This window comes from Monodelphis domestica, chromosome X, assembly GCF_027887165.1.
Source record: "Monodelphis domestica isolate mMonDom1 chromosome X, mMonDom1.pri, whole genome shotgun sequence".
NCBI classification, from domain to species: domain Eukaryota; kingdom Metazoa; phylum Chordata; class Mammalia; order Didelphimorphia; family Didelphidae; genus Monodelphis; species Monodelphis domestica.
The window spans coordinates 52,914,404-52,942,237 of NC_077235.1; the positions used below are offsets into that span (position 1 = coordinate 52,914,404).

Consider the following 27,834-nt stretch of genomic DNA (forward strand, 5'->3'; position numbering starts at 1 on the left):
AGAACTGCTCCCCTCCCCAATGTCTGATGACATTTTTTCACATCCCCTGCCCCTCTGCCCAGCAGCCCAATGGGAGTGCACAGGGGGTTAAGGTAGAAGCTCACAGGTAGCAGAGCTGGAGGGGAGCAAAGCTCTTGGGTCACTCCCCTCTCCTTCTCTACACTTGCTGAGGACATTCCACAATTCACCCACCCCTCCACCCAGCAGCCCAATGGGAGAACTTCCTCCCTCCTCTGTTTGGGGTAAGGAGGGCAGAGGGGCAAGGTGGGACACTAGGTCTCTGGGGGGGAGTAGGGTGGGAGCAAGACCTGGTACTCCATCTCTAAAAGGTTCACCCTCACTGGCCTAGGGGGATAGCTTAGCTGTCCCCTCCTTTGTTCTGTTTCAAAATGGGGCTATTAATCAATGACTCATTTGAAGTTCTCTTGGCAAAGATATTAGAATGGGCTGTCATTTCCTTCTCCACTTCATTTGGCAGATGAGGAAACTAAGGCAAACAGGGTTAAGTGACTTGCTCAAGGTCACATGGCTAGTAAGTGTCTAAGGCAAGATTTCAACTCAGGAAGTTTGAATCTCTGATTCCAAGTTTGGTATTCTATTCACTACAGTGTCACCTAGCTGTTCCACTAGAAGGTGATTCATTAACCTTACTTGGATTAGAACATTTTTTGACTGAATCACTCTCTCAGAACAGAGTTGAAATAGACGCTACCTGGAATCAGATTTGATTCAGAGACTTGATTGCACCCTGAGGACAACCTTTTTATTAAAAGGGGGAGCTATATCTCAGATCTAGATAGAGATTCTAAAGAGTGGGGTTCTGTGGAGCTGAGTCTAGAAGAACTGGAAGCCCAGGAGCAACTAGCAATAGAAAAAAGAGAAAGTAGGCCTGAGCTGTGGTAAAGAAGGGAGATATCAAGGGAAACATCAGAGAGTAACAGATCCAAGCTGACACCACCAGAGAGAGGTACCCCTCTACTCGGAAGTTAAAGGAAGTTTCAAGACAAAGGTCTGCTTTTTTCCCCAAGCAATTCTGCAACATAAGATAAACTGGGCACCCTGCTTGGAGGTGATATGCAAAGGAAAACTAATGTGCTGAATTCATTATATACTCTTTTGAAGCTTGTTGTACATAAGAGAAATTTGCAGTTCCATATGCAATCCCCTTATATAAGAATGTTCTTGTTTGTTGGTGTTGGACAAGTTAGAAATAATGAAAAGTAAAAATGAATTTAGAAAGAAAAAAGGGAAAAGACCTGGATGATTTTGACTGCAGGAAGAGGTCCAGCATGTCAAACACCACCAACATGGCATCATTTCCAGGGGCATCCTTGCCCTCTAGAGGTCATAGGAACACAGAGAGGGGACTAGAAGAGATGAGCATAGCGTGCTGGTCACTTCATTGGCTCCTTGATCTGAGCACATTCATCCTAAATCTGGGGAACTTGGAAGGTATAAGGCACACAAGGAGGCTTGTTTCTCTTTCCCATACTTTCTAATAATAATAACAATAATATCTGTAGCTGATATTGATCTAGAGCTTTCCAACTTTTAACATGCCCCGATACATCATCTTGTTTCACATGTGAACTCATAATCTGCTATGAACCCATAACCTACTTTCCAAAGCAGGAGCCCAAGGCTCAAAAGGATGATTCCATGATTCCCACGTCACACAGAAGAGGACCAACATCCAGGCCTTCTGATGCCATCTTCACTGTAGTCTGGGAGACCTTGTTGCAGCATGTCTTGCTGCATTTTTTTCTTTTTAAACATTTCCCAGGATGCTTTAGCAAAGGAAAAAGAAAGAGTGAGCTTTTGGCCTTTGGGCTCATTCATTCCCGAAGAAGCAGAATTTTAACAGCCATTTCTTCAGGCTCATGGTTCAGGAGCCCTGGACATATTCTCATATTCTCAATTTTGCTCCCTTCCCAAATAGAACATGAATGCATTCTCAACAGGCCTGCAAATCCCATTGCAGTGCAGAGGATTGATGGAAGGCTCCCTTTGCAAGGAGTTTCTCTCAGCCATTCATTTATTTTAGTTTAGAGAGAGAACCAATTTTCTTCAAAGAACTCCTCCGATGCCTTATGGGCAACTGGAAGCTAAACCTTGGATGCTGGAAGGTTGAGACAATGGTGGGAAGCTGAGCTCTAACCAACCCTTCCAAGCTAGAAAAGACTCCGTTATGGAGTCCTGGTCTGCCATCCAGGGACCAGCTGAACCAAAGTTGGCAAGGCTCATTTTTAGGTATTGGCCATTGGGCATAGCAATTAATGAAGATGGTCTACCCAGGTTGAAGACAAGTGGTGATCTGTATCAGAACAAGGAGCACCATGACCAAGGAACTCATAAGAAACTCCCTGAAGTAGTAAAGTACTGAGAGAAATGAAACAGTAAGCAGTTAACCTTTACTCAGAACTTGCCTTCCACTTTGAACTAACTCAAAGCGGAGATGCATAGGGGCACCAGGCTTGGAATCAGGAGAACCTGGGTTCAGATCCGTTCTCAGACATTACTCTTTCTGGGACCTCAGGCAAATCACCCTGCGTGACTCAATCTCCTTATGGGAAAAATGGAGATGAGAGTGGATTCAATGGCCTCAGAGGTCCCTCCTAGATCTCATTCTCTGATCCTATAAATGCCAAACTCAAAGGGGAAGTAATTTGCACTAGAACAGCGGTTCTTAACCCTGGACTTATAAGCTGCTTTTAAAAAATATTTGGATAATTGGTTTCCTTTGGACTTCTGTTAAAAATTCTGAGAAGGGATCCATGGGCTTCACCAATCTGCCCAAGAGACACAAGACTCAAAAAAGGGATAAAAGTCATTGAAAGTCCTTCTAATAGAATTCTATTTTTTTTTAAGTATAATAGGGTAGCTAGGTGGATTGATGGCTAGAGAGTCAGGCCTGGAGATAGGAGGTCCTGGGTTCAAATTTGACCTCAGATATTTGACTAACTCTGTGTCCCTGAGAAAGTCACCTAGCCCCAACTGCCTAGCCCTGTGTTGGCGAAGACATGGCACATGTGCCCCAGCGTGCCCAAAGGGGCTGCTCTGTTCCCTTTGTCCACCTTTCCTGGGGACATTTCTCACATGACCCATCCCTCTGTCCAACAGCACAATCCTCCCTCTACTGTGTGGGGTAATGCAGGAGGCTCACAGACAGCTTGAAAATGCATTTTGTACATGTGATCTCTAAAAGGTTTGCCAACACTGGCCTAGCCCTTACCACTCTTCTTCTTTGGAACTAATACTTAGTATTGACTCTAAGACAGAAGATAAGGGCGTTTTTTAAGTGTATTTCAGCAGAAATATTATTCCACTGAGCATGAACAGAATGTTGCATCCATCATCTACATACATGTCTTTGTAAAGGCTAATATTATCACCATCATTATGCCAAACTATTCAGTCCCTATCTATCTGCTTTTTTGTTTTGCAAGCTGATGTCCTAAGCGAATTGACAGAGGCTATTTCTTACCCACTGGCAGTTTATAGCATAAGCTAAGTAAAGTACGAGTGGGAAGACAGAAGGGAAACACACAGACAACCATCCAAACATCCAAAATTTTACACATTCACACTGCCTCCCAGCAGAAAAATAAACACTTAATTTGGAGATTGCTCTCATATTTTCAAATGGCCTGGGACCAAGAGGGATTCTCTGACTCTTTCTCTCTGAATAGAGAATGTGACAAGCAAACAATGACTTTTTTTTTTTAGGGCAACCATCCCAGGGAACCTTCCTTTCTCAAGTTCTCTCAAATACGTAAGTATAAAACAAAATCAGTGTGACTTTTGTGATTGGTGAAATATGAAATAACTAAGCAAACAAAGGTTCAAGCTTCTGAGCATATTGATTTATTAAGCAATGCATGCAAACTGCATAACGAATCGGGGCCAGGCCTCCTCAGTTTGGCATTGAACCCTGAATGCTGGGGGAGACAGATTTTTATGCATTTAAAAAAGCAATTAACAGGATGCAAACCAGGATACAATATTAGGTAATTTGATTTCTAATTGAAGGAAAGATTAGGGGTTATCTGAGTTGGGAGGGGGATGATGAAGTTTCAATAGATGGAACGGGGAGAGTGAGTAGGTGAACTTTTCCAAGAGTGAAATATGATGTCACTCAGTTCCCAGTTCACAATTAGCAAGCAGATAGAATTTCCAAGATCTCAAAATGTCGGCATTTTACAAGATGGAGTCATTCTGACTCACATAATTCCTAGAATTCTCTCACCTTAACAATCAATACCTTCATAATGCATAGTAGTTGTCTTTTCATTTGTCTGCATTCTCTCAGAGCTGGTTCCTGGCGGAGTGGTGGAGAAGGTGGATTTTATCTCCAATGACTCACCCTCTTCGGCCTTGACTCTCATTGCAGCCCACTAGCAGGGCCTAGGCTTGGGCTCCCCAGGTAGCACACCAAGACCAGGATCTATTCCCTCAGGTTCATTAAAAGTTACTTCTCTTGGGTCTCAATCCCCACCACCCTTTCCTTTGGAGATTTCAGATGAATTTGAGGTGGTAATGCTTTAAAGTGCTATCTTCTGAGGGGAAATTGCATTTTTGCTTTAATGAATCTCAGTCCTCTAATTGTAGAAGTTAAAAAGTATGGGCTACACCAGGTAACCGCTGCAGAACCTTACAGCTTCCCTGTCATCTAGAGAAAATGTAACCTACCAACAAACAAAAACCCAGTGACCCGCCCCCAAATAAGGGAAACTTGGACTATGATTATAAACAAAATCACTATGGAAATTGTTGGGAAGTGGTGGGTGAGGGCTGGAGGGCAAACCTTCCAACAGAAGAATCCAGAGCTTAGTTTGAAAGGATTAATGGTAAGCTGAACTGCCAAGTGAACAGCAGCTCCCCAGCGGTGAGAGCCCACAGGATGTAGACCACTGTGTAGTGTGCAGTTATGAGTTGTGAGCCCCTTCTGTGGAATGCTTAGGAGCTTAGTAAGAAAACCTAGACTGTGTGACCCTGGGCAAGTCATTTGACCCCCATTGCCTATCCCTTACCACTCTTCTGCCTTGGAGCCAATACACAGTATTGACTCCAAGATGGAAGGTGAGGGTTCTAAAAAAAAAGAAAAAAAAAGAAAGAACCTAGAACAAGGGTGGAGTAGTTTGAAATCCCTGGTCAGAAAACCATTATTTGGTCTGTTAAGTGACAACAAAGCTACAATTTCAAGGAAAGACAAGAAGTGATCGAATAGCAGTAGGGAGGCAGATTAGGAGGCTGAAGAGGCAGCAGCAAACAAAGAGCTCCATAAGGAGGGTCGGGGGTGAATTAAGAGTAGCCCACACAAGGGGGCAGCTAGGTGGCTCAGTGGTTCAAGAGCCAGGTCCAGAGATGGGAGGTCCTGGGTTCAAAACTGGTCTCAGACACTTCCTAGCTAGATGACCTTGGGCAAGTCACTTAACCCCATTGCCTAGCCTTGGAACCAGTACACAGTATTGATTCTAAGATGGAAGGTAAGGGTTTAAAAGATAGAGTAACCCGCACAATGGTGGGCACAGGGAGGGATGGGCACCTCCAAAAGATTCAACTAGTAAAGGGTAGTGAGACTGGACAAGAAGTGGGGGCTCTAGTGTTACTTTAAATGGGTGGACCTGAGGAAAAGCAAGACTGTGGTGCTGCCATTAGGAATAGGAAGACTAGATGGCAGGCTCTTAAATCTTGAGCAGGAAAGGACCCTAGAAGTAATTTAGTCCAAGCTCCTCATTTTCCCAAGGTCCAAGGAGAAGAGATTTGCCCAAGATCCCACACGTAATAAGCAGCAGTTTCAGTTTGAGCCCGGATCCTCTGACACCAGGCCCAGTGTTTTTTAACTAGACCGCACTGGCTCCTTAGCAGAAGGTAGGTTAGCAAGAAGCACAACGGTTTGGTCTTTGCCAAACAGTTTGTTTTCTCATCTTTAACTGGGGATAATAATAGCACCTGCCTCCCAGGGTTGTGAGGGTCAAATGAGATAATATTGGTAAAGTGCTTACTTCGCACAGTACCTGGCACTTGTTTTGTCCAGATGTTTCAGTCATGTCTGACTCTTGGTAACTCGATTTGGGGACTTCTTGGCAAAAAGTGGTTTGCCATTTCCTTCTCCAGTACATTTTACAGATGCTGAGACTGAGGCCAACAGGGTGAAGTGACTTGCCCAGGGTCACACAGCTAGTTAGTGTCTGAGGCTAGATTTGAACTCAGGAAGATGAGTCTTTCTGACTTGAGGCCTAGAACTCTATTGCAGTCACCTAGCTACATGGCACTTAGTAGATGCTTAATAAATCCTTGTTTAAAAAATCAGGGTGAGGTAGCCTTCAGACAATGAGAAATGAGGACATATGCTGAAGTGGGAATTGGGGAAGGCAAGTACAAAAGTTGGTTCATTATCATATATACATATGTAGGGGTAAAGACTACAAGGAAATCCCTTTCCCCTTTCTTTGGGGTCCTGAGGATGTTATGATAAATCTGCAATAAAAAGAAACTGAGGCACAGGGCTCTAGGGAAAATCGATCTGCTAATAAGTCTAGTGATCACCAATGAAAGGGATCCAAGGTTTCTCAGCAGCCAAGGATAAAGGGACGGGTTCACAGAGAACATTTTTAGAGTTAACGGAGAGGAACTGATAAAATTCAAGCTCATTAGTAATATATACTCATGAGATTGAGGCCTATTCGTAAATCAGCTTCCAAGGTTAGGACGGTAGGTGTTCTCAATTCTGTGTGACTTTAAGTCAAAGCTCAGCTTTCTTTCTCACTGGCCAAATGTCTATGATTAATGAAGCAACTCACTGAGATACTCTGAGAGCATCGTGGAGGGTTTTGTAAGTGGTCGTGAGTCTAAAGGAGGAAGTGACTTACATCCAAATCCAAAAAGGGGAATTTGGGGCGTGGAGAGGGAGTAGACAAGGCAAAGGCACCAAACAGAGGTCCAGGAGGGAGAGGTGGATAAGAGCCTGAACCAGGCCTAGGACACAATGAGGTACCTGGCAATACTGTGGAAGTAAAACTGATAAGATTGGGCAACCTCTTGGATCTGGGTGTGAATGGAGCAAGGGAAAGCCAATAGGCAGATCATAATTCAGAGGCTGCAAATCAACTGGAAAGCTGGTGGTGGTCTCTACCGAAACGTTTCTCGGTAGCTACCACCCAGTGGAGACAGGCAGAAGAAATCGAATCCAAATTTCACACTGCGGCACTTCAAATATTTGAAGACTGCTACCATGTCCTTCCTTCCCTTTCCCAGACTAAAGATTGCCAGTTCCTTCCATCTTTCCTCAGATGGTACGATCTTAGGCTATTCATCATCCTCTTGGTTCTCTACTGGACACTTTACAGCTTTATACACTTTATAGCAACCCAATCCCATTCAGTCCAATAAACGTGGATCTGTACAGATCGAACATGATGGGGCTCAGAAGTCCCTTCCAGCTCGGGAGATTCAAGAATTCCATGATTTTCTGAGTCTGGTTCAAATTTGGATACCAAGTAAAAGTCATTGCATTCATTAAGTGCTATGGTGGAACTTCATGGAATTTAACGAACTATCTCATCCCGATGGCAAATCGTTTCTGTTGTGTTCCAGCTCCCCACAGCAGATCTTGTTATGGGGAGCCAGAGCACAGCAGTAGCAAGCAAGGCTGCTGCCTTCCCCATACTGCTTATGCAGTGGCCTGAACTAGTTAATCTACCACAGAGACCAAAATCTACCTGACAGGGCAGGAGAGACCCTGAGAAAGAAGATTGTTCTCTTCCTTGTGAATTTGATACTCTCACAAATAAAAAGTCCAGCCTTAGATTCAACAATGAGAACTTTGGAAGGAAGATGTCTAGCTTTCTGTCACTGAGGCAAAAAAAAGACCTCACTAGTAATCCTTCATTTGCTTTTCAGGCACAATCAGTTCCTGCAAAATGGCCTACAAGAAAAAGTATGTATGAAAAGGCGGGTGGAGAAAACAAGATGGCAATTATATTTTCAATTGGGTTATATGATAAAAAGTAATACAGCAGATTACCTCTCCACAATGAGCATTGGGTCTCCCCTGTCCAGATCTCACCCTAGCGTCTTCCCCTCTTCCCAGAGCAACTATGGCTACTCGAAAGGTTTGTTTGCAGAAAGCCAATGGTATGTCTAGGAAAGAGACATGCCACTCCCTAAGAGAAACCATGGTGGCAACCCCCCGATGTCCAAAGCCCACCTTGACCTCTTGCCAGGAAGCCAACAATGTCTTGGTGAACTGCAACAAGTTCCTTGGTGGCTACTCAGTTCATCCTGGACAATTAATTCCCTGCCAAGTGGGCCAGTATGCCTGGATCTGCTCTGGTCTCAAAGTTTCGGAGGGTTATGGACAAGATTATCTAGATGAGGGAGCATCTAATAATGGAAAGAGAACTTCTGACTTGTAGTCAGAAGCCCTAGGTTCCAGGCTCATCTCTGCCATGTCTTGTGTGACAAGGTAGACTATTAACCTAGACGATGTAAGCCTCAGTTTGAGAAAAAGGAATGAAGATATTTATACTGCCCACCACTCAGGACTGCTGGGAGGAAATCACTTTGTAACCTTTAATGCTTTCTATAAACTTGAGCTACTGTTACTTGAGGTTGGACCTGGGATCAGGAAATGCCAGAAGGCCCTAAATCGTGGGTCAGGAAAGAGCATCTACTCAGACATCTTTATATATATACTCTCATCCACACACACACACACACACACACACACACACCCCTGATATAAATACACAAAACATCCTTACGCAATGACATGTGCTGGTGCCAAATGCTTAGCTTTCTGCTTTGTGGGAATGCATGACAATTCCATTTCGTAATTTATGGTAGTCAGTGGCAAAATAGAATTCTATTTACCACATTTCATTTCCCCCACCACTGTGAAGGAGTATATCTGTTTTATATTGCTATCTATATAGCCAGTCTAAAAACTCAGTGCCTTCTGCTGCCTCTGGAAATCAATCTATAATCCTCTAGCCCTGGTAAGGGTAGATTCCTATAAACACATGGCTTTCTCTATGCATTTTTCAGATTTACTTCAAGAATGTTAGGGCACAGCTGTACAAGACAAATATATCAGCCCACATGGTTCTTCCATACCAATAACATCCATTGGCATGGTGGATAAGAAAATGCCAAAGGAAGCTTCTGGTCCAGGGCTGAACCACGTAGCCCCATTCTAGGCCAGTTTATGGTATACATAGTGCTTCCATTCTTTACCTCATTTGGACCTTACAACAACCCAGTGAGGTCTATATTACAAATGGAGTGACCCACATTTTATAGATGAAGAAACTGATTTTGGTACCTGTAGGAGTGATGGGATTCCTTAAAGTACCTATGGTCACATTTGAGGCAGTAATTCACTTCCCTTTGTAGCCAAAAGTCTCCATTCCTGGGCTTTCAAGCCTTTCTTGAAGCTTAACTCTCTCCTCTCTTCCACAGTCAAAGTAAGCCATGAATGGTAAGATGTTCTCAGATGCCCAATCTCTCCACTGTTATCTGACTTGGTTCTAGAAACGCTAGGAAAACAAGAAGGTAAAAGAAAGAAATCAAAAGCTTAATGCTAGGCAGAGAGGAGACAAAATGGATCACTCTTTGGTGATGACATGATACTTAGAAAATCCTAGGGAATCAGCAAAGAAACCAATCAAGGCAATTAATAGCTTCGGCAAAGTTGCTGAAGTTACAAAATAAGCCCATGAGAATCAATATTTCCACAAATAATAACAAAAAAATAACAAAATCCAAGAGGAAATAATAAAAAGGGAAGTCTCATTCCAAATAACTATAAGATTTGGGAGACTTAAAAGCACCCCACCCAAATGGACTTTCAGCATGAGGATTTATGAACATAAATTTAAAATCTACATAGAGCAGAGACAAAGTTTAGCTTCATCCAGCTGGGGAAGTTGTTTTATCTGGGGATTTGTTGGTTTTAGGTGTGATTATCCAACTATCGGTGTCTACACTAGATCTTTCTTTTCCTTGATAGTCAAGCATTTTGTATTTCTTTCTGCTTTGCCCCTACTGAGCCTCATTGGCCACTGAGCAAGTGTTTGCTCTCCCAACTACTACTCCAGGGCAAACTAATGCAATCCTGCCTTAGCTTCCAAGAAAGGCTCTTAGTCCCCAATCCCTACCAACTGAATCTTCTTTCATCACAAACTACTCCTACCATTCATTCAGAAACACTTGGATTATCCTTTTCATCTATTGGTTGACTGAGAGGCATTCAGACTGGTTCAGACATGTCTATCAATACATATGAGCAGAACTATAGATACAGATGTGTGTGCCTCTTGTCTAGACCCTCTTGTCTAGTATCAGCTGAGCAGGCTCTTAACTGTAAGTCGTTTGACCATATTTGAACTTGGGTCTTCCTGACTCCAGGTCTAATGTTCTATCTACCATGCTACCAGCCACCTCATAATACCACAATTATGAATTGGTAAACATTGTGTCTACTAAGTGCATGATACTTGTAATAGTGTTTATTCAGTAATTTGAGGGAATTGTGATTTCACCTGTTTGAGTCCTCTCTTCACACAGTTTATAGCTTTCTCATGCTGTGTTGCTCGTAGTCCAAATCCATCATCAGGTTGTTGATCTTTTGGTGATGTGTATCTCTGAACTTGGGCCAGGCTGGTTCTTAGACAACAGCCAAAAATGATCCATCACTAGCCAGTCCTTGAAGTCTTCCAACGCAGTAGTAGGACTTGTCTGAGCCTTTGAGGACCCAGAGTTATTACCTATACACCAGAAAGGAGGGCTTTTGTGGAGGCACTCTGAGTCACAACCATTTTGTTGTGGTACCTTGAAGCTTAGAAAGCATTTCTGCATGCATTATTTATTTATTTGTACACTAACATTTGCTTAAAATATTAGAAATATATTTATTTATACATTAAAAGTTATTTCATTAAAACTACCCTGCAAGATAAGTGGTTTAAGTACAATCATCCCCATTTTGAAAATAAGGAAACTGAGGCTCAAAGAAGTTAGACAGCTAGTAGATGGCAGGACCAGGACTCAAAGCCAGTTCATCAGACTCTCAAGTCCAGTAGTCTTTCCACTTTGCCACAGAATGTAAATCATAGATTACTTAATAGAGACTCATTTTATAAAACGCAAGTGGAACTAACTTGGATGCAGGTTCTAGAGGTCCCCTTCCATGATTATCTTCAGGCTGCATCTTTTTCTAGAATGCAAATTTATTCTAGCTTCTTCTGGTATCCCTTCTGTGATCAAGAACATACAAGGTAAGTCACTCCATACATATGAAGGCCAAGAGTGTTTTAATCCTCTGTCCATTTTCATCTGCTTCCTTTGCAGGTATCTGCTGAAGAGTTGAACAACATACTTCAGAATGTCATGACCTGGGTTGTAGCCACAGTGACCAGCATTTTATATCCAGCCATCACGATGTATGAAGAAAGGTTGCGTTCAAATATTTACCCACTATCTGATGATTCAGTTCTCTCATCAGGTAGCTCAAGTTTCTGTAGTACTTGCAGTGATGATTTTGCATACAGAGCTTATAATGCAACGACAGCAAAAAAGATCAGCTGTACAGACATCAGCTCAAAGACGGTAACAAATTTGGCTACAGTGCCAGAAGGACAGCCCATGGTAACAAAAATATCGAGACCCACCCAAATTGAAACCACCACCATCCTTAAAGGAACATATTCCAAGAAGGGAGGACAGACAGTAACTCAATTTAAGTATAACAAGATGGGGATGACATATGATGTCCCCAAGGCAAGGAGTTCTAAATCTGACAGTCAACTGTTATCTCCAATTGAGCCATGTGGGAAGAAGGATGCTACTACCGAAACAGAAGAATTGCCTCCTGATTCCCCAGAAGAAAAAGAAAAGACTGTTGTTGAAATGAAGGATTTTAAAAATGTTTTTGTTAATTTCAAATGTCACCTAAAAGAAGAAACAGAATTGATTTTGGAAAACATTTTTCAAGAAATTCTGTGTGATTTAACCCAAGCAATTCCCTCCCTCTCTGCTGTTACAGCTGAAGTTTTCGTTGACCATCTCGAAACTGGCAAAGACAGCGTGCTCTCCAATGTGGACATCTGCTCGGCAGCTGCAGATATTGTTGAAAATATGCTTGAAAAGCTACAATCTGCAGTTGAAAAAAAATGCATTGAGATCTTTTCACAAGAAGACCTGTCAATCACCTTCAAGCCAGGTTTAACAGTCAGTGAAGAACATTTTATTACCCAACCAGAGGCACCTTTTAGAACAATGGTCACTGGTTCTCTGGAACCAATGTGTGACATTGCAGAGGACATGGTCCATGTAATTTTAGAAAAGTTGATGACATTTGCAACTTCTCAGAAAAGTAGTTTGTCTCTGCAGAAAGAAACAATAGTGACATCAACAGCAACAGTGACGTCGATGGCGACAGTGACATCAATGGCAACAATGACATCTATGGCAACAGTAGCATCGACAGTGTCAGTGGCATCGACAGCAACGGTGACATCTACGGCAACAATGGCATCAGCATCAACATCAACATCGACAATGACAGCAACAGCAGCAACATCAACAGCAGCAACAGCAACAGCAGCAACATCAACAGCAGCAACAGCAACAGCAACAGCAGCAACATCAACAGCAGCAACAGCAACAGCAGCAACAACAACAGCAGAAGTTACTGTCGAGAAAAAACAGGTTAGACAGTCACCTAAGACATACAGTGAAGTATCCACTCAAATCAGGACCAGCACAATGTCCTTGCCAGTGCCTATGCTAACGCCGGCTCATAGTATCGAATCTGAAGTTGCTAATGTCATTGTCAAAGAAGAAATCCAGCACCTGGTGTCAAACATTTTTTCCCAGTCTTCTGTGGTTAGTTATGTTGAAGAAGCCATTAGCACCATACTGGGTTATATACAAACTGAACTTGACCATGAGAGACTAATTGCATCCGAAGAAACTATAGTAGTCCTGCAACTACTCGATGATATTTTCACTGACCTGAATGAGGAAGAAGAAGTGAGAATGGACACTTGTCAAAGTAAACGCCCCAGGCTGAAAAGTCCTATTCTTAATACCGAAGAGTACAGGCTCACAGGCACAACAGTGTCAAACCTTGGTTTCAGGTCTGGAAAACCATTTCCACCTGTTAACGTTCCTGGTATGGTCTTTTATTCAGAAGATGAAAATGAAGAAATAGACAAAATGGTGGAAAGTGTACTCGTGTCATCTGTCAGAGATCAGAAAGCACTAATGCAAGAACAGGCTAGGCAAGAACAGCTGAGGAGGGAAGCCGAATGTCTTGAATACATGACACAATTCAAACCACCTGTAAAGTCTGTTTCCCGTGGCAGAGTAGCATTTCAGGACTGGGGAATAAAGTCTGAATCACAAACTTCTAGTGAAGACAGATTGATAGAAGTAAGACCAAAAAGAGAAACATTCAGCCAAGATGAAAAATATCAAATACAGAAAGCATCAGAAAATATCGTTACAGATATTTTAACTGACATGCTCAAAGAAATGATGACCATGCCCGTTAGTGAGTTGACCTATACAGATGTTAACGAAACTTCATCTTTTGCCTCTGACGTGGCCCCTGAGGAATGGATGGACCAAACTAAAAGTGAGATGTTCTCAACATCAGAAATCAATATGGTGGCTAATGACATGACAGATGCAGTATTAAGAATACTTCATACAGCTTCATCGTGTCAAATGTTAGATGTTAAAAAAGATTCCAGTGCTACCTCACTTTATCAGTCTTCTGTAGAAGCTCCAGATACTTCCTCAGAGACAAAAGAATCATATGAAACTGATCAGATTGCTCCCTTGGTATCCAAAGAGCCACTGAAAATATGGTTTGAGAGTGACAAGAAGATGAAATCGCTCTTCAATATAGACCCAGTCCAACCTCCCTGGCTTGAATCTCCAGCAACTGAAGAAATCCCTGAAGCTGATGATGTTAGTGATGAGATCATCCGCACAATCTTTAAAAAGCTGAAATTATTTGTTTTTCCAAAACTGAAAATGTATTTAAGGCCAGAAAACTATGAAATGGCTTCACTTTTCCGGAGAGTTTCAAATAGAGACCAAAAAACTGCCCCTGCACGCAAAAGGCTCTTTTCACCCTCGAACATTCGATCACAACTTAGTGCTTATACAACCAAAGTTGTAAACATTGTCCTAGGTGCTATTCGCAGTCAGTTGGAAGTCAACAAGAAGAAGAAAGATACCAGAGAGCTTGAACCCAAAAAAACAAAGGGAGAGGGAGAAAATTTTCCCCTCTCTGATAAAGAACTAGAATGTGTGGTAACAAATCTCAATGATGATGTTATGGCAAGTTCATTAGTAACATGCATTTGTGAGATGTTATCTGGTGTAACTGCCGATAAAAATGAATCAGTCCTTCCATCAGACCCACTAGACATGCCTGATACTCTTGATGGAATCGATAATAAGGATATACAAAGATGGTCAACAAATTGGCCATGTAAAAAGACAATTTCCTGTCATTCCTCTGGTAGTGAACCGAGGATGCTTTTTGAACCTCAAAGATGTACAATTACTCCGTGTGCTCTGCACAGTGTATTTAGTGGGAAAGATCTCAATGAGGCAGCTAGAACTCAACTGTTAGAAAGAATTGGTAATACAGTATTCGAAATGTTGAACAAAATAATGGGAGAACCACTGCTCCCTTGTTTAAGTCATTCATCTGCTCACGAAGAGCATACTGATGAAAGTTTGAAAGCTGCTCCAGTTTTGCATTCTAATATTCGGCTAGTTTCTAATGGCATTCTTGAAGACATCCTTGCAAAACTATGTTGTGAGATGGAACACAAACTATCCAGTGTTGAAACTAAGAAGACCTCAACTGACCTAGATAGCACCAGCCTATGTCCTCCTATAGTGGTAGAGGAAGTGGCCAAGTGCACAGATATAATATCTTATATGGTATCCAATGCTATCCAAGAAGGCAGTAAAGAGATGTCTAGTCATAAGATGAAAAGTATTGAACCTTCTAAAAAACCCAGCACACCAAGAGTCTGTCGTCGAAATAATCTGAAAATGGTGGCTACAGATATTCTTAAAACTGTTTTTAATAAATTAGAGGGCTTTGCCAATTTAAATTTATGGTCTAGAGATACTAAAAGAAGTGAAAACAATACACAGCTATCACCACAAGCCAGTACATCGGCCAAAGGAGGAACTTGTGGAGATCAACTGCAGTCTACTCTACACATACATGCCAAAAAGGTATCAAGTGCCATCTTGAAGGCTATTCAGGGAGAACTAAAGGAAAGCCCAACTGGTTCCATGACAAAAAACAGCCCTCCAACTGAAGAAAAAGTGGTGATCAAAAATCTGGTCAATCTAATTTTAGATGCTGTGTCTCCAGAAATATTTCACGAATCTGAGTCTGAAGAGAAAGATATCGAATATTACCGATATAAGCCAGTCTATGGCAATTTTCTTCCTGGGGGTGCTGAACCGGATGCAACTTTGGATGAGTCTGAACAAACAGAGGAAAAGGAAAAGCCACCAGATGATAAGGATCAGGAGGACACTGGGAAGCAACGTGCTTTAGAAAAAACCTTACAAAAGATTGAAGTAGAACTGAAAGAACCACAAACATCACCCGTAGTGCCCATCATACGAAATGTTTTAAATGAAATTTTCCAGAAAGCTTTAGTTAATCAACTCAACATGCTTCCTCTCCCTCATTCCCATTTGTATGGCATTCCTCACTCTGAAGAGCAAACTGTCACTGAAACATTCATTCATCTGATGGATAAAACTATGGCACCTTTGGTGTCTGAAGCAGATGTAACTATTGTTGCAGATAATGTTGTTAGGACTGTATTTCAAAAGCTTTATTCTGCTGCTATGGCTGACAGAAATACAAGCAGAAGTAAGTACAGAACTATCAAATTTTCAGCCAATGCTCCTTTTCAGGGACAAAGTAATCTGAGAAAGTCATCTGGGTATCCAGCAGCACCAAAGAGAGAATCACATCACCTGCATCCCTCCTTAAGTGTGGAGAGACTGACGAGGGTCAACATACTTGCGGATATTTTACAAACAGTCATAGGCAACTTGGAAACTTTTGCTACTTCTAAAGTCAAATCTCTCTTTTATCCTCCAGTTAGCTTTACCACCACAAGGGCTTTACCCACACCCCCAGAACCTATTTCATTAAGCAAAGAGATGTTACCTACAAAAGATGTCCATTCTCCTAGGGAGCAAATTTCTTATCCCTCAGTAGATCTTAGTAGGCCAGAAAATTTGGCCTCAACACATCACTTGTCTGTCTCTAAGCTAAACAACTATGCAACAGAAGTGGCTAGAAAAATCTTGCAAGGAATCAAACAAGAGCTAGACAAAGAATTAGAAAGTCCCGTAGTAACTCAAAACATCATCGTGTCTGAAAATATCGCAAGTCAGATTGTTAACACTGTTTTAGATATTGTATCTACCAAAGGAAAATCTGATAAAAACAAATTAGAGAAAGAAAATACTTCAGACCTGCAAGAAGGCATTGTAGAAAAAATGTTTAATAAAACAGAATATCGAAAAGAACTTCAATTTCAAATACAAGGTATTATGGAAAATATTTTAAGGGACATTTGTGAAAAATCATTGGATCAAAATCAAATCCCACCTTCTCCCACCACTCTTTATCAGCATAATCTAGAAGATGAACAACCAGTAGCAAGCCCTGAAGTGGCAGCTGAATGTACAAGTGACAGCACCCCCAAACACCCAATTCCTAAATCAGATGTTATCACAATGACCAAGGACATGGTGAACATAGTGCTTCAGAACCTCAGTTCTGCTGTTACAATTGGCAGAAATACAAAGGAGCCCATTTCAGCACCCTTACCAGTGAAATCCCTTTGTGATGTGATCACAAAAACAGAAGATGAGCCTCCCACTCTCAGGGACATAATAGAAGAAAAACTAGGAAGCAGCCTATCGGAAGTAGGAAAGGAAAATATCAAGGTCCTGAGAGTGAAATCTCCTCATGATGATGACGAACAGATGCCAATAGAGGAGGTAGATGATGCCAATCAATCTCTTTTGGACCCACATGTCGAAAATGCTGACTATATTACTGAAAACATTCTAAATAGATTAGAATCTTTTGCCACAGAAAAAGTAGACTCCCTAATTAGCACAGATTCACAGACTAAAGAAAAATCCTTTGAAATCACTGAATCTTCCAGTCACCTACAGGATGAAGGCCTCTTTCTTGCAACAAGCCATGTCCAGTCAAATATGAAGGCCTTGAAAATAGCCACAACCAAAGCTCTTCTTGGCCAGAATCTCAGAGATGCTTCACTAGCTGATTTCAAGGAAAACATAGCATCTACAAGTCATGGGTCACAATCCAATCTTAGGGAGTATGCTGATATAATTGCTAGTACTGTCTTAAAAATTATCAAAAATGATTTGGATATAGAGATGCAAAAGAAGTATTCTTATCCAAATAATGTCTCATTTCAAGAAAACATCATAGCAAGTGAAATTATAAACAATATATTAAAGACGTTAGGTGAGAAAAAATCTTTAAAAGAAGGAGCATATTTATCAAAGCTTCAAATAGCTATGCAAAATGAAATGCCATTGGAAGAAAGAGAGGATAAAAACACTGAAATCTCTCTTCTTTCAAAATATCCATTAAAACAAAGCTCACTGAGTTCTGAAAATGAAAATCAGAGAACAGTTTTGGAGGAAATATTTATGAGAAATGGCGAGTCAAGACAAGAAGAAAATGCCCCGATATTCAGCACAGTTGAAGATGTTTTAAATAAGGTATATCAACGAACAGTGGAAGACATTGGCCATTTACCATCTTTTAACGAATTCTCTCACTTTATGTCTGAACCAAAAATGAAAACATCAACTATGGCTCCTAAAAAATCATTTCGGTCCAATATTAGTATCGTCGCAAATGACATTGTTGACAGTGTATTTGGCAAAATGTACTCTGTCATTGTGACAGCCATATATGAGAATGGTGACATAGAGAGTGAAATGACTGCAACTGGCAGTAAAGATATACTGATGGCAAAAACACCATGTTTCAGTGTATCCAAGCTGTCAGAAAAAAGAAGTGACCCTTCTCTGGTCTTAATGCCTCAAACTTATCCTCATTCAGGTGTTAAAAAGATTCTATTAGAAAACATTTTATTGCGCTGTTCACCAGTGAGAGTAGGTGAAGATCTGGTGCAAATGGTTTTTAGTAAGATTGCATCTTTTGCTTCCTTGAACCCGGAAGAGTATTATCCTACTGATGTTCCATCTGATGGTGTCTCATCTTCCCGGCAACATGTGGCTAAAACCAGTCCCAAGACAAGTCTTAGGAGCAGTTTAAAAACAAGCTTGAAACTCAGCTCAGTGCAGAAATGTAAGGCAAGATCCCAGCCAATATCTGGTAGTTCTAAGGGGAAGGGCAAAGCCAAAATCGTCACAGAAGAAAAGATTGCATTGCGAGGAAGTCGTTCCAAGTCTCTCCTTGGATTTTCACATGTCTTATCAACAGGAGATGCCAAAAGTTCCCCTCTGCAAACCAAGTTGCCTGTATGTGAGCTGAAAAACTATGCCAAAGATATAGTGAGTAACATCCTGGAAACCATTGTAAATGATTTCCAGAAGGTGAAATGCAATAAAGCGATGGTCAACATAGGAAGTTTACCAAACTCTGACCAAATCACAGTAGCAAGCGAACTAGTTAATACAGTTTTGCAAGGATTGTATTCCTCTGATTCAAATAACTTCACTTATCAGATTAAATCTGCACACATAGAAGATGTCAAATTTACTGAAAGGAAGTTAGGTGCAGAATCGTTTTCTAAACCTCAGGCTTGTTTTTTCTTGGAGAATGTTTCTTCACAGCTAGAACAAATTTTTCCTAAAGAAGGTATTTTTAAGAAAATGTTTGATAAGTGGCAAACAGAGTCAAGTGACATGGAGAATGAAAAATATAAGCTACTAATGATTGCCGAAAATGTCTTGAGTGAAATCTTAATAAAAGTGAAAGAGTTGGAATGTTCTGTTTCCCTTCTAAAGATGCCCCCTATTGAGGCTTGTGAAAGCATTTTCTGTAATACTTTTAAAAGAACATCTGCTAGCGTTGATGATTCCAACGCACAAATTAATTTGTTTGGCAGAGAAATTGTTGAAATTCTATTTGAAAAGTTACAATTGTGTTTTTTGAATGAGATGCCCATCCCTGATAGTAAGGAAACTCTAGCAAGAAAAAAAGAGCAGATTAATTCAAGGACTAAATATTTTTCGGCAACTGGACAGCTATTGAGCAAAGTACCTTCGTACAGTACAAAACTGAAGGATCAGATCTCTTTGAGTTCTAATAGCAGAATTGCTAGAGAGATTGTTGAGAATGTGTTACGTACCCTGGAAGCATTTGTAGATTTGCAATTTAAGCACATCTCAAAATATGAATTTTCTGAAATTATGAAAATACCCATTGAAAACTTTTATCCTGCCCAACAGAGACCATTGAGTAGGCGAATACTGCCAAAATTACAACCACTGAATGATTTTCCTGATGAATCGAAGTTAAGTAATATGATCACAAAGGAAAACATACAAAAAACCCTTTTTCAAGTTCATTCATTCCATTCAGATCTACGTACTTATGCAATTAATGCTGTTAATGATATGCTACGTATAATTAAGGGCAAGCTAGACAAAGAAATCAACCAAATGGAACCATCTTCAAGTAACATCTTAGAAGAAAACATGGTAGCAAGTGAAATCATCAGTAACCTAATGGATCATTGTGTTCATTTCACTGATTCTGTGCTTGAAAATATACCCAAGGAAAGCCCCATTCGAGGAGCTGAAAATACTTACACTGTTCACCGTGTTGAAGTGGCAACTACCATGAAAATGTCCAATTCCAAGTTAAAAGACATGACTCTTCGGGAAAGCCTTCCACCTTTCCAAATGCCTGGTTCAATGGTTTTTTCAGAGGAAACCCCAGGAAAATATGAAAGGAATTTATCTAACATTCCCTCATATGTCAGATACTCTGCGGGAGACACTGCAGGCACATCAGGCAGGCCTGACTTAGAACTAGAACCAAGATCTAGTAGAAGAGAAGGGCGAAGTAGTTCCTCAAGGAGAGGCAATTTTGACTATTTTGAAGAAGATCGTGTGCGACAAGAAAGTTCTGTTCCAGAAGGGAGTGTATTACAAAAACTGTTTAAGAAAAACAATGACCCTGCTGATGTGGTATTTAAAGATATTGTTCCATTTGTGAACCCAGAAGAGAATGAAGGGGAACCAAGTACATTTCGCCGTGAGCCACTAAAATCAGATATGGAGCCAAAGAATATGCAAACAACTGTTACTCCATTGAAAATATGTCTTGCTGCTGAAAATATTGTCAACACTGTTCTGTCTTGTTTTGGCCTGAAGCCCCAGGCACATGTAACAGAGAGGGATGTAGAGATGATCAAACCATTTTTTATATCAAAGCCACAATCAATATCTGCTTTTCCCTTACAATCAACTCCAGACCAAAAGGATGAGGAAAGAAATTTGCTTAGAATGTGGGAAAAGAGACTACAGTGTGCCATCGACAGAGAACTCAAAACCGAGGATAATCTGATGTCTCATGGAAATGAAGATTATACTTTACTTGAAAAGTGGGAAAATAAATCACTTCCAAGGGGGGAGAAAATCGAAATTCTGAAAACATTTGAAGTAATTTCTCTTGCTGATTATGAACTGGGTCCATCTGAAATCTACCAGATAGCAAAAAATGTCACCATTGCTGTGGTCACATATTTCAAGAATCTCCAAAGTGGAGGTAAGTTATCATTTTATTCCAACAAACTCACAAAAGAATCATAACCACATTAGAGAAAAGTAACTAAATTTTAAAAAATGATTTATTAAACATTTCATGTGTCTTAGGCCTGAGACGGTGAACATATGGCATGTATGCCAAAATGGTATGCCAAGTGTGCTACTAGAAAGCCAGAGGGACTTAGGGCAGAGCTGTTCCCCTCCCCCTCTCCATGCACCTGAGGACATTTCTCACATCAACCACCCCTCTGCCCAGCAGCCCAATGGGAGTGATTCCTCCCTCTCCTGTCTGGAGTAAGGTGGGGGTGGGGGGGGCTCACATGCTACATGAGAGTGTGGTGCAGATGACAGCCTATGGCAAAGGTGATTCCCATAGTGGGGTTGGAGAGGAGCTAGATTTGAGGGGAGCATAGCTCACAGCATGGCACATACCTGGAGGGGAGCTGAGTGCTTGGGTTACTCCCTTCCCCCTCTCCATATGCCTCTCATCACCTGCCCCTCTGCTCAGCAGCCCAATAGGAGTACTTCCCCCCTCCCCTGTCTGGGGTAAGGAGGGGGCCAGGGGGAAAGGGGCATGGCACTTGGTGGGAGGGGCAGGTCCCAGCATTCCATCTCTAAAAGGTTTGCCATCACTGTCCTAGGCATTTGCTGAGCACTGAAGTAAGAAAGGCAAATGCAACTCCTGCCCTGAAGGAGGTCACATTTTGATAATAAAAAAACCCATATATATGTATATGTGTGTGTGTGTGTGTGTAACTAGTTATAGAAAGAGGGAAGATAATCTTTTTTTTTAAAATATATTTTATTTGATCATTTCCAAGCATTATTCGTTAAAGACATAGATCATTTTCTTTTCCTCCCCTCCACCCCCCATAGCCGACGCGTAAGTCCACTGGGCATTAGATGTTTTCTTGATTTGAACCCATTGCTTTGTTGATAGTATTTGCATTAGAGTGTTCATTTAGTCTATCCTCTGTCATGTCCCCTCAACCTCTGTATTCAGGCAGTTGCTTTTTCTCGGTGTTTCCACTCCCATAGTTTATCCTTTGCTTATGAATGGTGTTTTTTTCTCCTGGATCCCTGCAAGTTGTTCAGGGACATTACACCGCCACTAATGGAGAAGTCCATTACGTTCGATTATACCACAGTGTATTAGTCTCTGTGTACAATGTTCTCCTGGTTCTGCTCCTCTCGCTCTGCATCACTTCCTGGAGGTTGTTCCAGTCTCCATGGAACTTCTCCACTTTATTATTCCTTTTAGCACAATAGTACTCCATCACCAACATATACCACAGTTTGCTCAGCCATTCCCCAATTGATGGGCATCCCCTCGTTTTCCAGTTTTGGGCCACCACAAAGAGCGCAGCTATGAATATTTTTGTACAAGTCTTTGTGTCCATTATCTCTTTGGGGTACAGACCCAGCAGTGCTATGGCTGGGTCAAAGGGTAGATATTCTTTTGTCGCCCTTTGGGCATAGTTCCAAATTGCCCTCCAGAATGGTTGGATCAATTCACAACTCCACCAGCAATGAATTAATGTCCCTACATTGCCACATCCCCTCCAGGGAAGATAATCTTAAGAAAGGAAGGTACTAGCAGCTGGTAGGGCTGGGGAAGGCTCCTTAAAAAAGTAAAATTTGAGCCAAGTCTCAAAGGAAAACAGATAAACTAAGAAATGGAAGTAAATTCCTCCATGGATGAAGAGAGCATTCCAAACATGAATGGATATATCAAAGGTACAAGACACAATTAACAATAAGAGATTCAAAAGTAGAGGATACTATAGAGCTAAATTGGTCCACCATTAATTTAAAATAGGAAAGGGAAGAGAGCATAGCCAGAGCAGGGGAAATAGCCTGGGAAAGAACTGAGAGGTGGTGGGACTGGTGGTCATGATGAGGATAAAGAACAAGATTATGGCCTTGAGGAATAGGGAAAGATGGGATGATAAAGGATTGTGATCAGAAAAAGGATTTCCAGAGTTCAAGAACACTTAGGGCGATGGTTCTAGTCTACCTTTCCAAACTCAATGTTACCTACCCTTCATACAATCCACAATCTAGCCCAATAAACCTACCCTGCAGTTTCCCAAACTTGGAACTTTATCTTTCACCTGTAGACCCTTATATAGGCTGTTCCCCATTCCTAAAATGCACTCCCTCAACACCTCCATCTCTTAGAATCAATTTCTAGCTTCTTTCAGGGTTCAGCTCATATGTCATCTCCTAAGGGAAGCTTTTCTCAATCCCTTTATTTGTTACTACTCCCTCCCTACTCCTCCAATTACTAGGTATATGTTTTTATCTGTTTAAATGCTGAATTCCCCCTCCTTTCCTTCAGTAGACTATAAATTCCTTCTGTCCAGGGACTATTTTTCATTTGGTCTTTGTGTTCCCTTTATGTAGCACAATGCCCTTGTTGTAATTGGTGCCCAGGAGATGCTTCTTGTAATGATTTAGTTTGGTGTTGCTTAACCTGTTGTACTTTTCTGTTTCTAATGAGTTCAAAATCACTTTGATGATTATTGCTTGATTTTAAGATTTGGTGATTCCATGCCCACTTTTTTCTACTTTTCTTCATTGCTTCCCTTAATCTAGACTTTTTTCCCCTTCCAATGAATTTTGTTATCATTTTGATCATCTTTGACAAAAATTGGTAATTTGGTTGGTTTAGCACTAAACTTGTAAAATAATTTAGGTAGTGTCATTTTTATTATATATTACATTTTATTATATTGTCCAGATATTAAAAAAACTAGTATCTCTCCATTCATCTTCCTTTATGCCTACACTAAGTGTTTTAGAGTTGTATTTACATATAAATCCCAAGTATCTTGGTAAGTTAACACTCAGATAGAGTATGCATTTTATAGATATGGTGAATGGATTTTCTAGCATTTTCTCCTAGTTTTTTGTTAGTACTATGAAGCAATGCTGATGATTTTTACAGATTTATTTTGTAACCTATTTCACTGAGGCTATTAATCATTTTGATTAGTTTCTTCACTGATTCTCTGGGGTTATTGAAATAAAATATTATGTCATATGTAAAGGATAATTTTGTCTCCTTTTTGGCGACATTTATGCTTTTTGTTTCTCCCTCTTGTCATATTACTATAGCTAGCCTTTCTAGAACAATGCCAAAAAGAAAAAGAAGTCAGGACAGCCTTGGTTTGACAACCTTGTATTTATCGAGAAAAGCTTTAAGTGCTTATTACTCATTGCAAATAATACTAGTCTATGGTTTAAAATATAAGCTTTTGGTAATTTTTAAAATAATTTTTTCTGGATTATACATGCATTATCACAAACATTTCCATATTATTCATTTTTGTAAGCAAATAATCTTATAAAACCAAAACCCCAAATCACATAACCAAATATACAAGTGATAAATCATGTCTTCATTTGCATTTATACTCCAGCAGTTCTTTCTCTAGGAGTAGAGAGCATTCTTTTTCAAAAGTCCATCATAATTGTCCTGGATCACTATATTGCTGCTAGTAGCAAAGTCTATCATATCTGATCATTCCACAATATTTCAGTTACTATGTATAATGTTCTCCTGGTGCTGCTTATTTCACTCTACATCAGTTCATGTAGGTCTTTCCAGTTCTCTCTGAAATCATCCTGTTCATCATTCCTTATAGTATATAATACCTTATAGGTATTCCATCTCAATCATATACCACATTTTGTTCAGCCATTCCCCAATTGAGGAACATCCTTTTAGTTTCCAATTCTTTGCCACCACAAAAAGTGCATGTATTAATATTTTTGTACAAAGAGGTCCTTTACATTTTTTCGTATCTCTTTGGGATACAAACCTAGTAGTAGTATTACAGGTATGCATTCTTTTATATCCCTTTGGTCATAAATCCAAATTGCCCTTCAAAATGGTTGAATCAATTCACAAATCCATCAACAATGTATTAGTGTCCCAATTTTGCTATATTCCCTCCAGCATTTATTATTTTTGAACATTTTCATATAATTATTAATAGCTTTGATTTCTCTATCTGAAAACTGCCTATTCATATTCTTTGACCATTTATCAATTGGGGAAATGACTTGAATTCTTATAAATTTGACTTAGTTCTTGATATAGTTGAGAAATGAGACCTTTATCAGAAAAATTTGTTATAACAATTTTTTTCACACTTTGTTTCTTCCTTTTTAATCTTGGTTGCATTGGTTTTGTTTATACAAAAAATATTTTATATAATCAAAATTATTCATTTCATATTCATCTTATAATGTTCTCTATCTCTTGTTTGTTAATAAATTCTTCCCTTCTTCATAGATCTGACAGGTAAACTATTCTACATTCCCCTAATTTTCTTATAATATCACTCTTTATGTTTAGATCATATACCCATTTTGACCTTATCTTGGTATAGGCTGTGAGATATTGATCTAAACCTAATTTTTGCCATACTGTTTTCCAATTTTCCCAGAAGTTTTTATCAAATAGTGGCTTTTTATCCCAAAAGCTGGGTTCTTTGGGTTTATCAAACACTAGATTGCTGAGGTCACTTACCCCTAGTTTATTCCACTGATCCACCCTTCTATTTCTTAGCCAGTACCAGATTGTTTTGAGGATTACTGCTTTATAGTGCAGTTTAAGATCTCGTACAGCTAAGCCACAATCCTTCACACTTTTTTCATTAGTTCCCTTGATATTCTTGACCTCTTGTTCTTCCAGATTAACTTTGCTATTATTTTTTCTAGTTCTATGAAACAGTTTCTTGGTAGTTTGATAGGTATGGTACTGAATAAGTAAATTAAGTAGGATGGTAATTTTTTATTGTATTAGCTCAGCCTATCCATGAGCAATTAATGTTTTTCCAATTGTTTAGATATAATTTTATTTGTGTGAAAAGTGCTTTGAAATTGTGTTCATATAGTTCCTGCATTTGTCTTGGCAAATAGATTTCCAAATATTTTATATTGTCTAGAGGAATTTTAAATGGAGTTTTTCTTTCTAACTCTTGCAGCTGAGTTTTGTTGGAAATATATAGAAATGCTGATGACTTATGGGGGTTTATTTTGTATCCTGCAGTTTTGCTAAGGTTATTAATTATTTCAATTAGTTTTTAGATGATTTTCTAGGATTCTTTAAGTATAGCATCATGTCATCTGCAAAAAGTGATAGTTTACCTCATTGCCTACTTTAATTCCATCAATTTCTTTTTCTTCTCTAATTGCTAAAGCTAGCATTTCTAGTACAATTTTAAATAATAGTGGTGATAGTGGACATCCTTGTTTTACTCCTGATCTTACTGGAAAGGCTTCTAGTTTATCCCCATTGCAGATGATGTTGGCTGATGGTTTTAGATATATACTGTTTATTATTTTGAGGAAAGGAGCTTCTATTCCTATGCTTTCTAGTGTTTTCAAAAGGAATGGGTAGTGTATTTTGCCAAAGGTGTTTCCTGCATTTATTGAGGGAATCATATGATTTCCGTTAGTTTGACTTGATAATTTTGGTGATATTTTAAAAGGCCCATACCTGTATGTGCTATTTCAAAATTTTCTTCTCAACATCTTTCACATGCATCTATGTCCCTCACACCATTCACACAAGCACTACTCTAATTACCTCATCAGAAACATTTTACTAGCCTACTGGTTGGTCATCCTGTCTCAAGTTTCTCCAGCAGCCAAAGTTATTTTCTTAAAGCATAGGTCAGACCATGTCACTCCCCTACTCAATGAACTCTGTTGGTCCCTCTTTCCTCTAAGGCCAAATATAAAATCTTTTAGCATTTAAAGCTCTTCATAACCGGGTCCTTCCTTTATTTTCAGTGTTCTTGTGTAATTATACTCTCTAGGTCCTCTATAATCTATTTCCTCCATCTCCTGGCCATGTACTTTTTAACTGGCTGACTCCTTTGCCTGGAATGCTTTCCCTATAATTACCACCTCTTGGAATCCCTACTTCCTTTAAGACTTAGCTCAAGTGCTACCTCTACCTCTTAGTCTTTCCTGGTTCTTCTAGCCATGCTTTCCCCTCTAAGGCTACCTTCCATGTACTCTATATTTTTCTCCAATTTACAATTTCTCCAATATACCAATTTGTCTATAAATTACCACCTTAATTAGAACATAAGATCTTTGATGGTGGGGACCATTTTTACATTTTCTTTGTATCCTCAACACTTAGCACAAGGCCTGGCACATACTAACTTTTAATAACTGTTAGTTGGTTTTGTTATTAGCAATATAAGTTCTCTTTTAAAGACTGATTTAATTACATCCAAAAAAATTCTTGTGTTGCCTCACTGTTATAATCTTCTTCAATGATAATTTATTGTTAATATGATTTTAATCCACCCATTATTCAAACTGTTGGACCTTAGTCTCCACTTAGATCTTTCTCTTTTGCTTATACCCCCTCTATCAATTACAATTTTATTGTGTTGTGATCATAATGTATTTATTGTGTTACCCTTTAATATTTACTTATAATTTCCTTGAATCATAGCGCATGATCAGTTGCAAGCATACTAAATGATGATGTGAAACATTATTTAATATTCCCACCTAAAAGACAAGGAGTCTTTCAAATCTGTTTCCTGATAAGTGTGTTCAACTGTTTCCCCCTTTGTTTTTCGTCCTGATAGTTATCCAGCTCTGAAAAAGGAATATTATCTCATAGTTGAATTACTAGTTTGGAGGGTTTTTGCATTTCAGTCAGTTTTTCCTTTAAGTACTTAAATGCTATACTACTTGGTTTTTTTTTTGTTCCAAAAAAACAGCTGCTTTTTTGTTCCAGTCCTTCATGCTTACTCTGTCGTTATGTTTTCAATGTATTTCTCATACGCAGCATACTGCTGAGTTTTGTATCGTTCCATTCTTTTTCATTTTTACAAAGAAGTTTAAGCCAGTTGCATTTAGGATTACACGTAGTAGATTTTTGTTTTCTGTCAGTTTGTTCTTTTATACTAATTTCCCCCACTCTTTCTGTACCTCTTT

The 27,834-nt window shown here is 39.8% G+C and overlaps 2 protein-coding genes across 3 annotated transcripts in view; one reads left to right on the forward strand and one right to left on the reverse strand.

Moving 5' to 3' along the window:
• FSIP2 (fibrous sheath interacting protein 2) overlaps positions 1–11,490 on the forward strand; it is a 52,873-nt gene extending 41,383 nt beyond the window's left edge. The window contains exons 13-15 of the mRNA XM_056808879.1: positions 3,727–3,772; positions 7,903–7,939; positions 11,353–11,490. Of these exons, the coding sequence (XP_056664857.1) occupies positions 3,727–3,772; positions 7,903–7,939; positions 11,353–11,371 (102 nt within the window). The 3' untranslated portion in view covers positions 11,372–11,490. The remainder of the gene's footprint in view (positions 1–3,726; positions 3,773–7,902; positions 7,940–11,352) is intronic.
• Positions 1–27,834, reverse strand: part of RBMX2 (RNA binding motif protein X-linked 2) — a 113,514-nt gene that overhangs the window by 20,190 nt on the left and 65,490 nt on the right. For both annotated transcript variants that reach the window (XM_056808883.1, XM_056808884.1), the window contains exons 6-8: positions 10,545–12,694; positions 9,326–9,539; positions 1,621–1,787 (exon numbers count right to left, since the gene is read on the reverse strand). In XM_056808883.1, coding sequence (XP_056664861.1) covers positions 12,369–12,694 — 326 coding nt within the window. In that variant the 3' untranslated portion in view covers positions 1,621–1,787; positions 9,326–9,539; positions 10,545–12,368. The remainder of the gene's footprint in view (positions 1–1,620; positions 1,788–9,325; positions 9,540–10,544; positions 12,695–27,834) is intronic.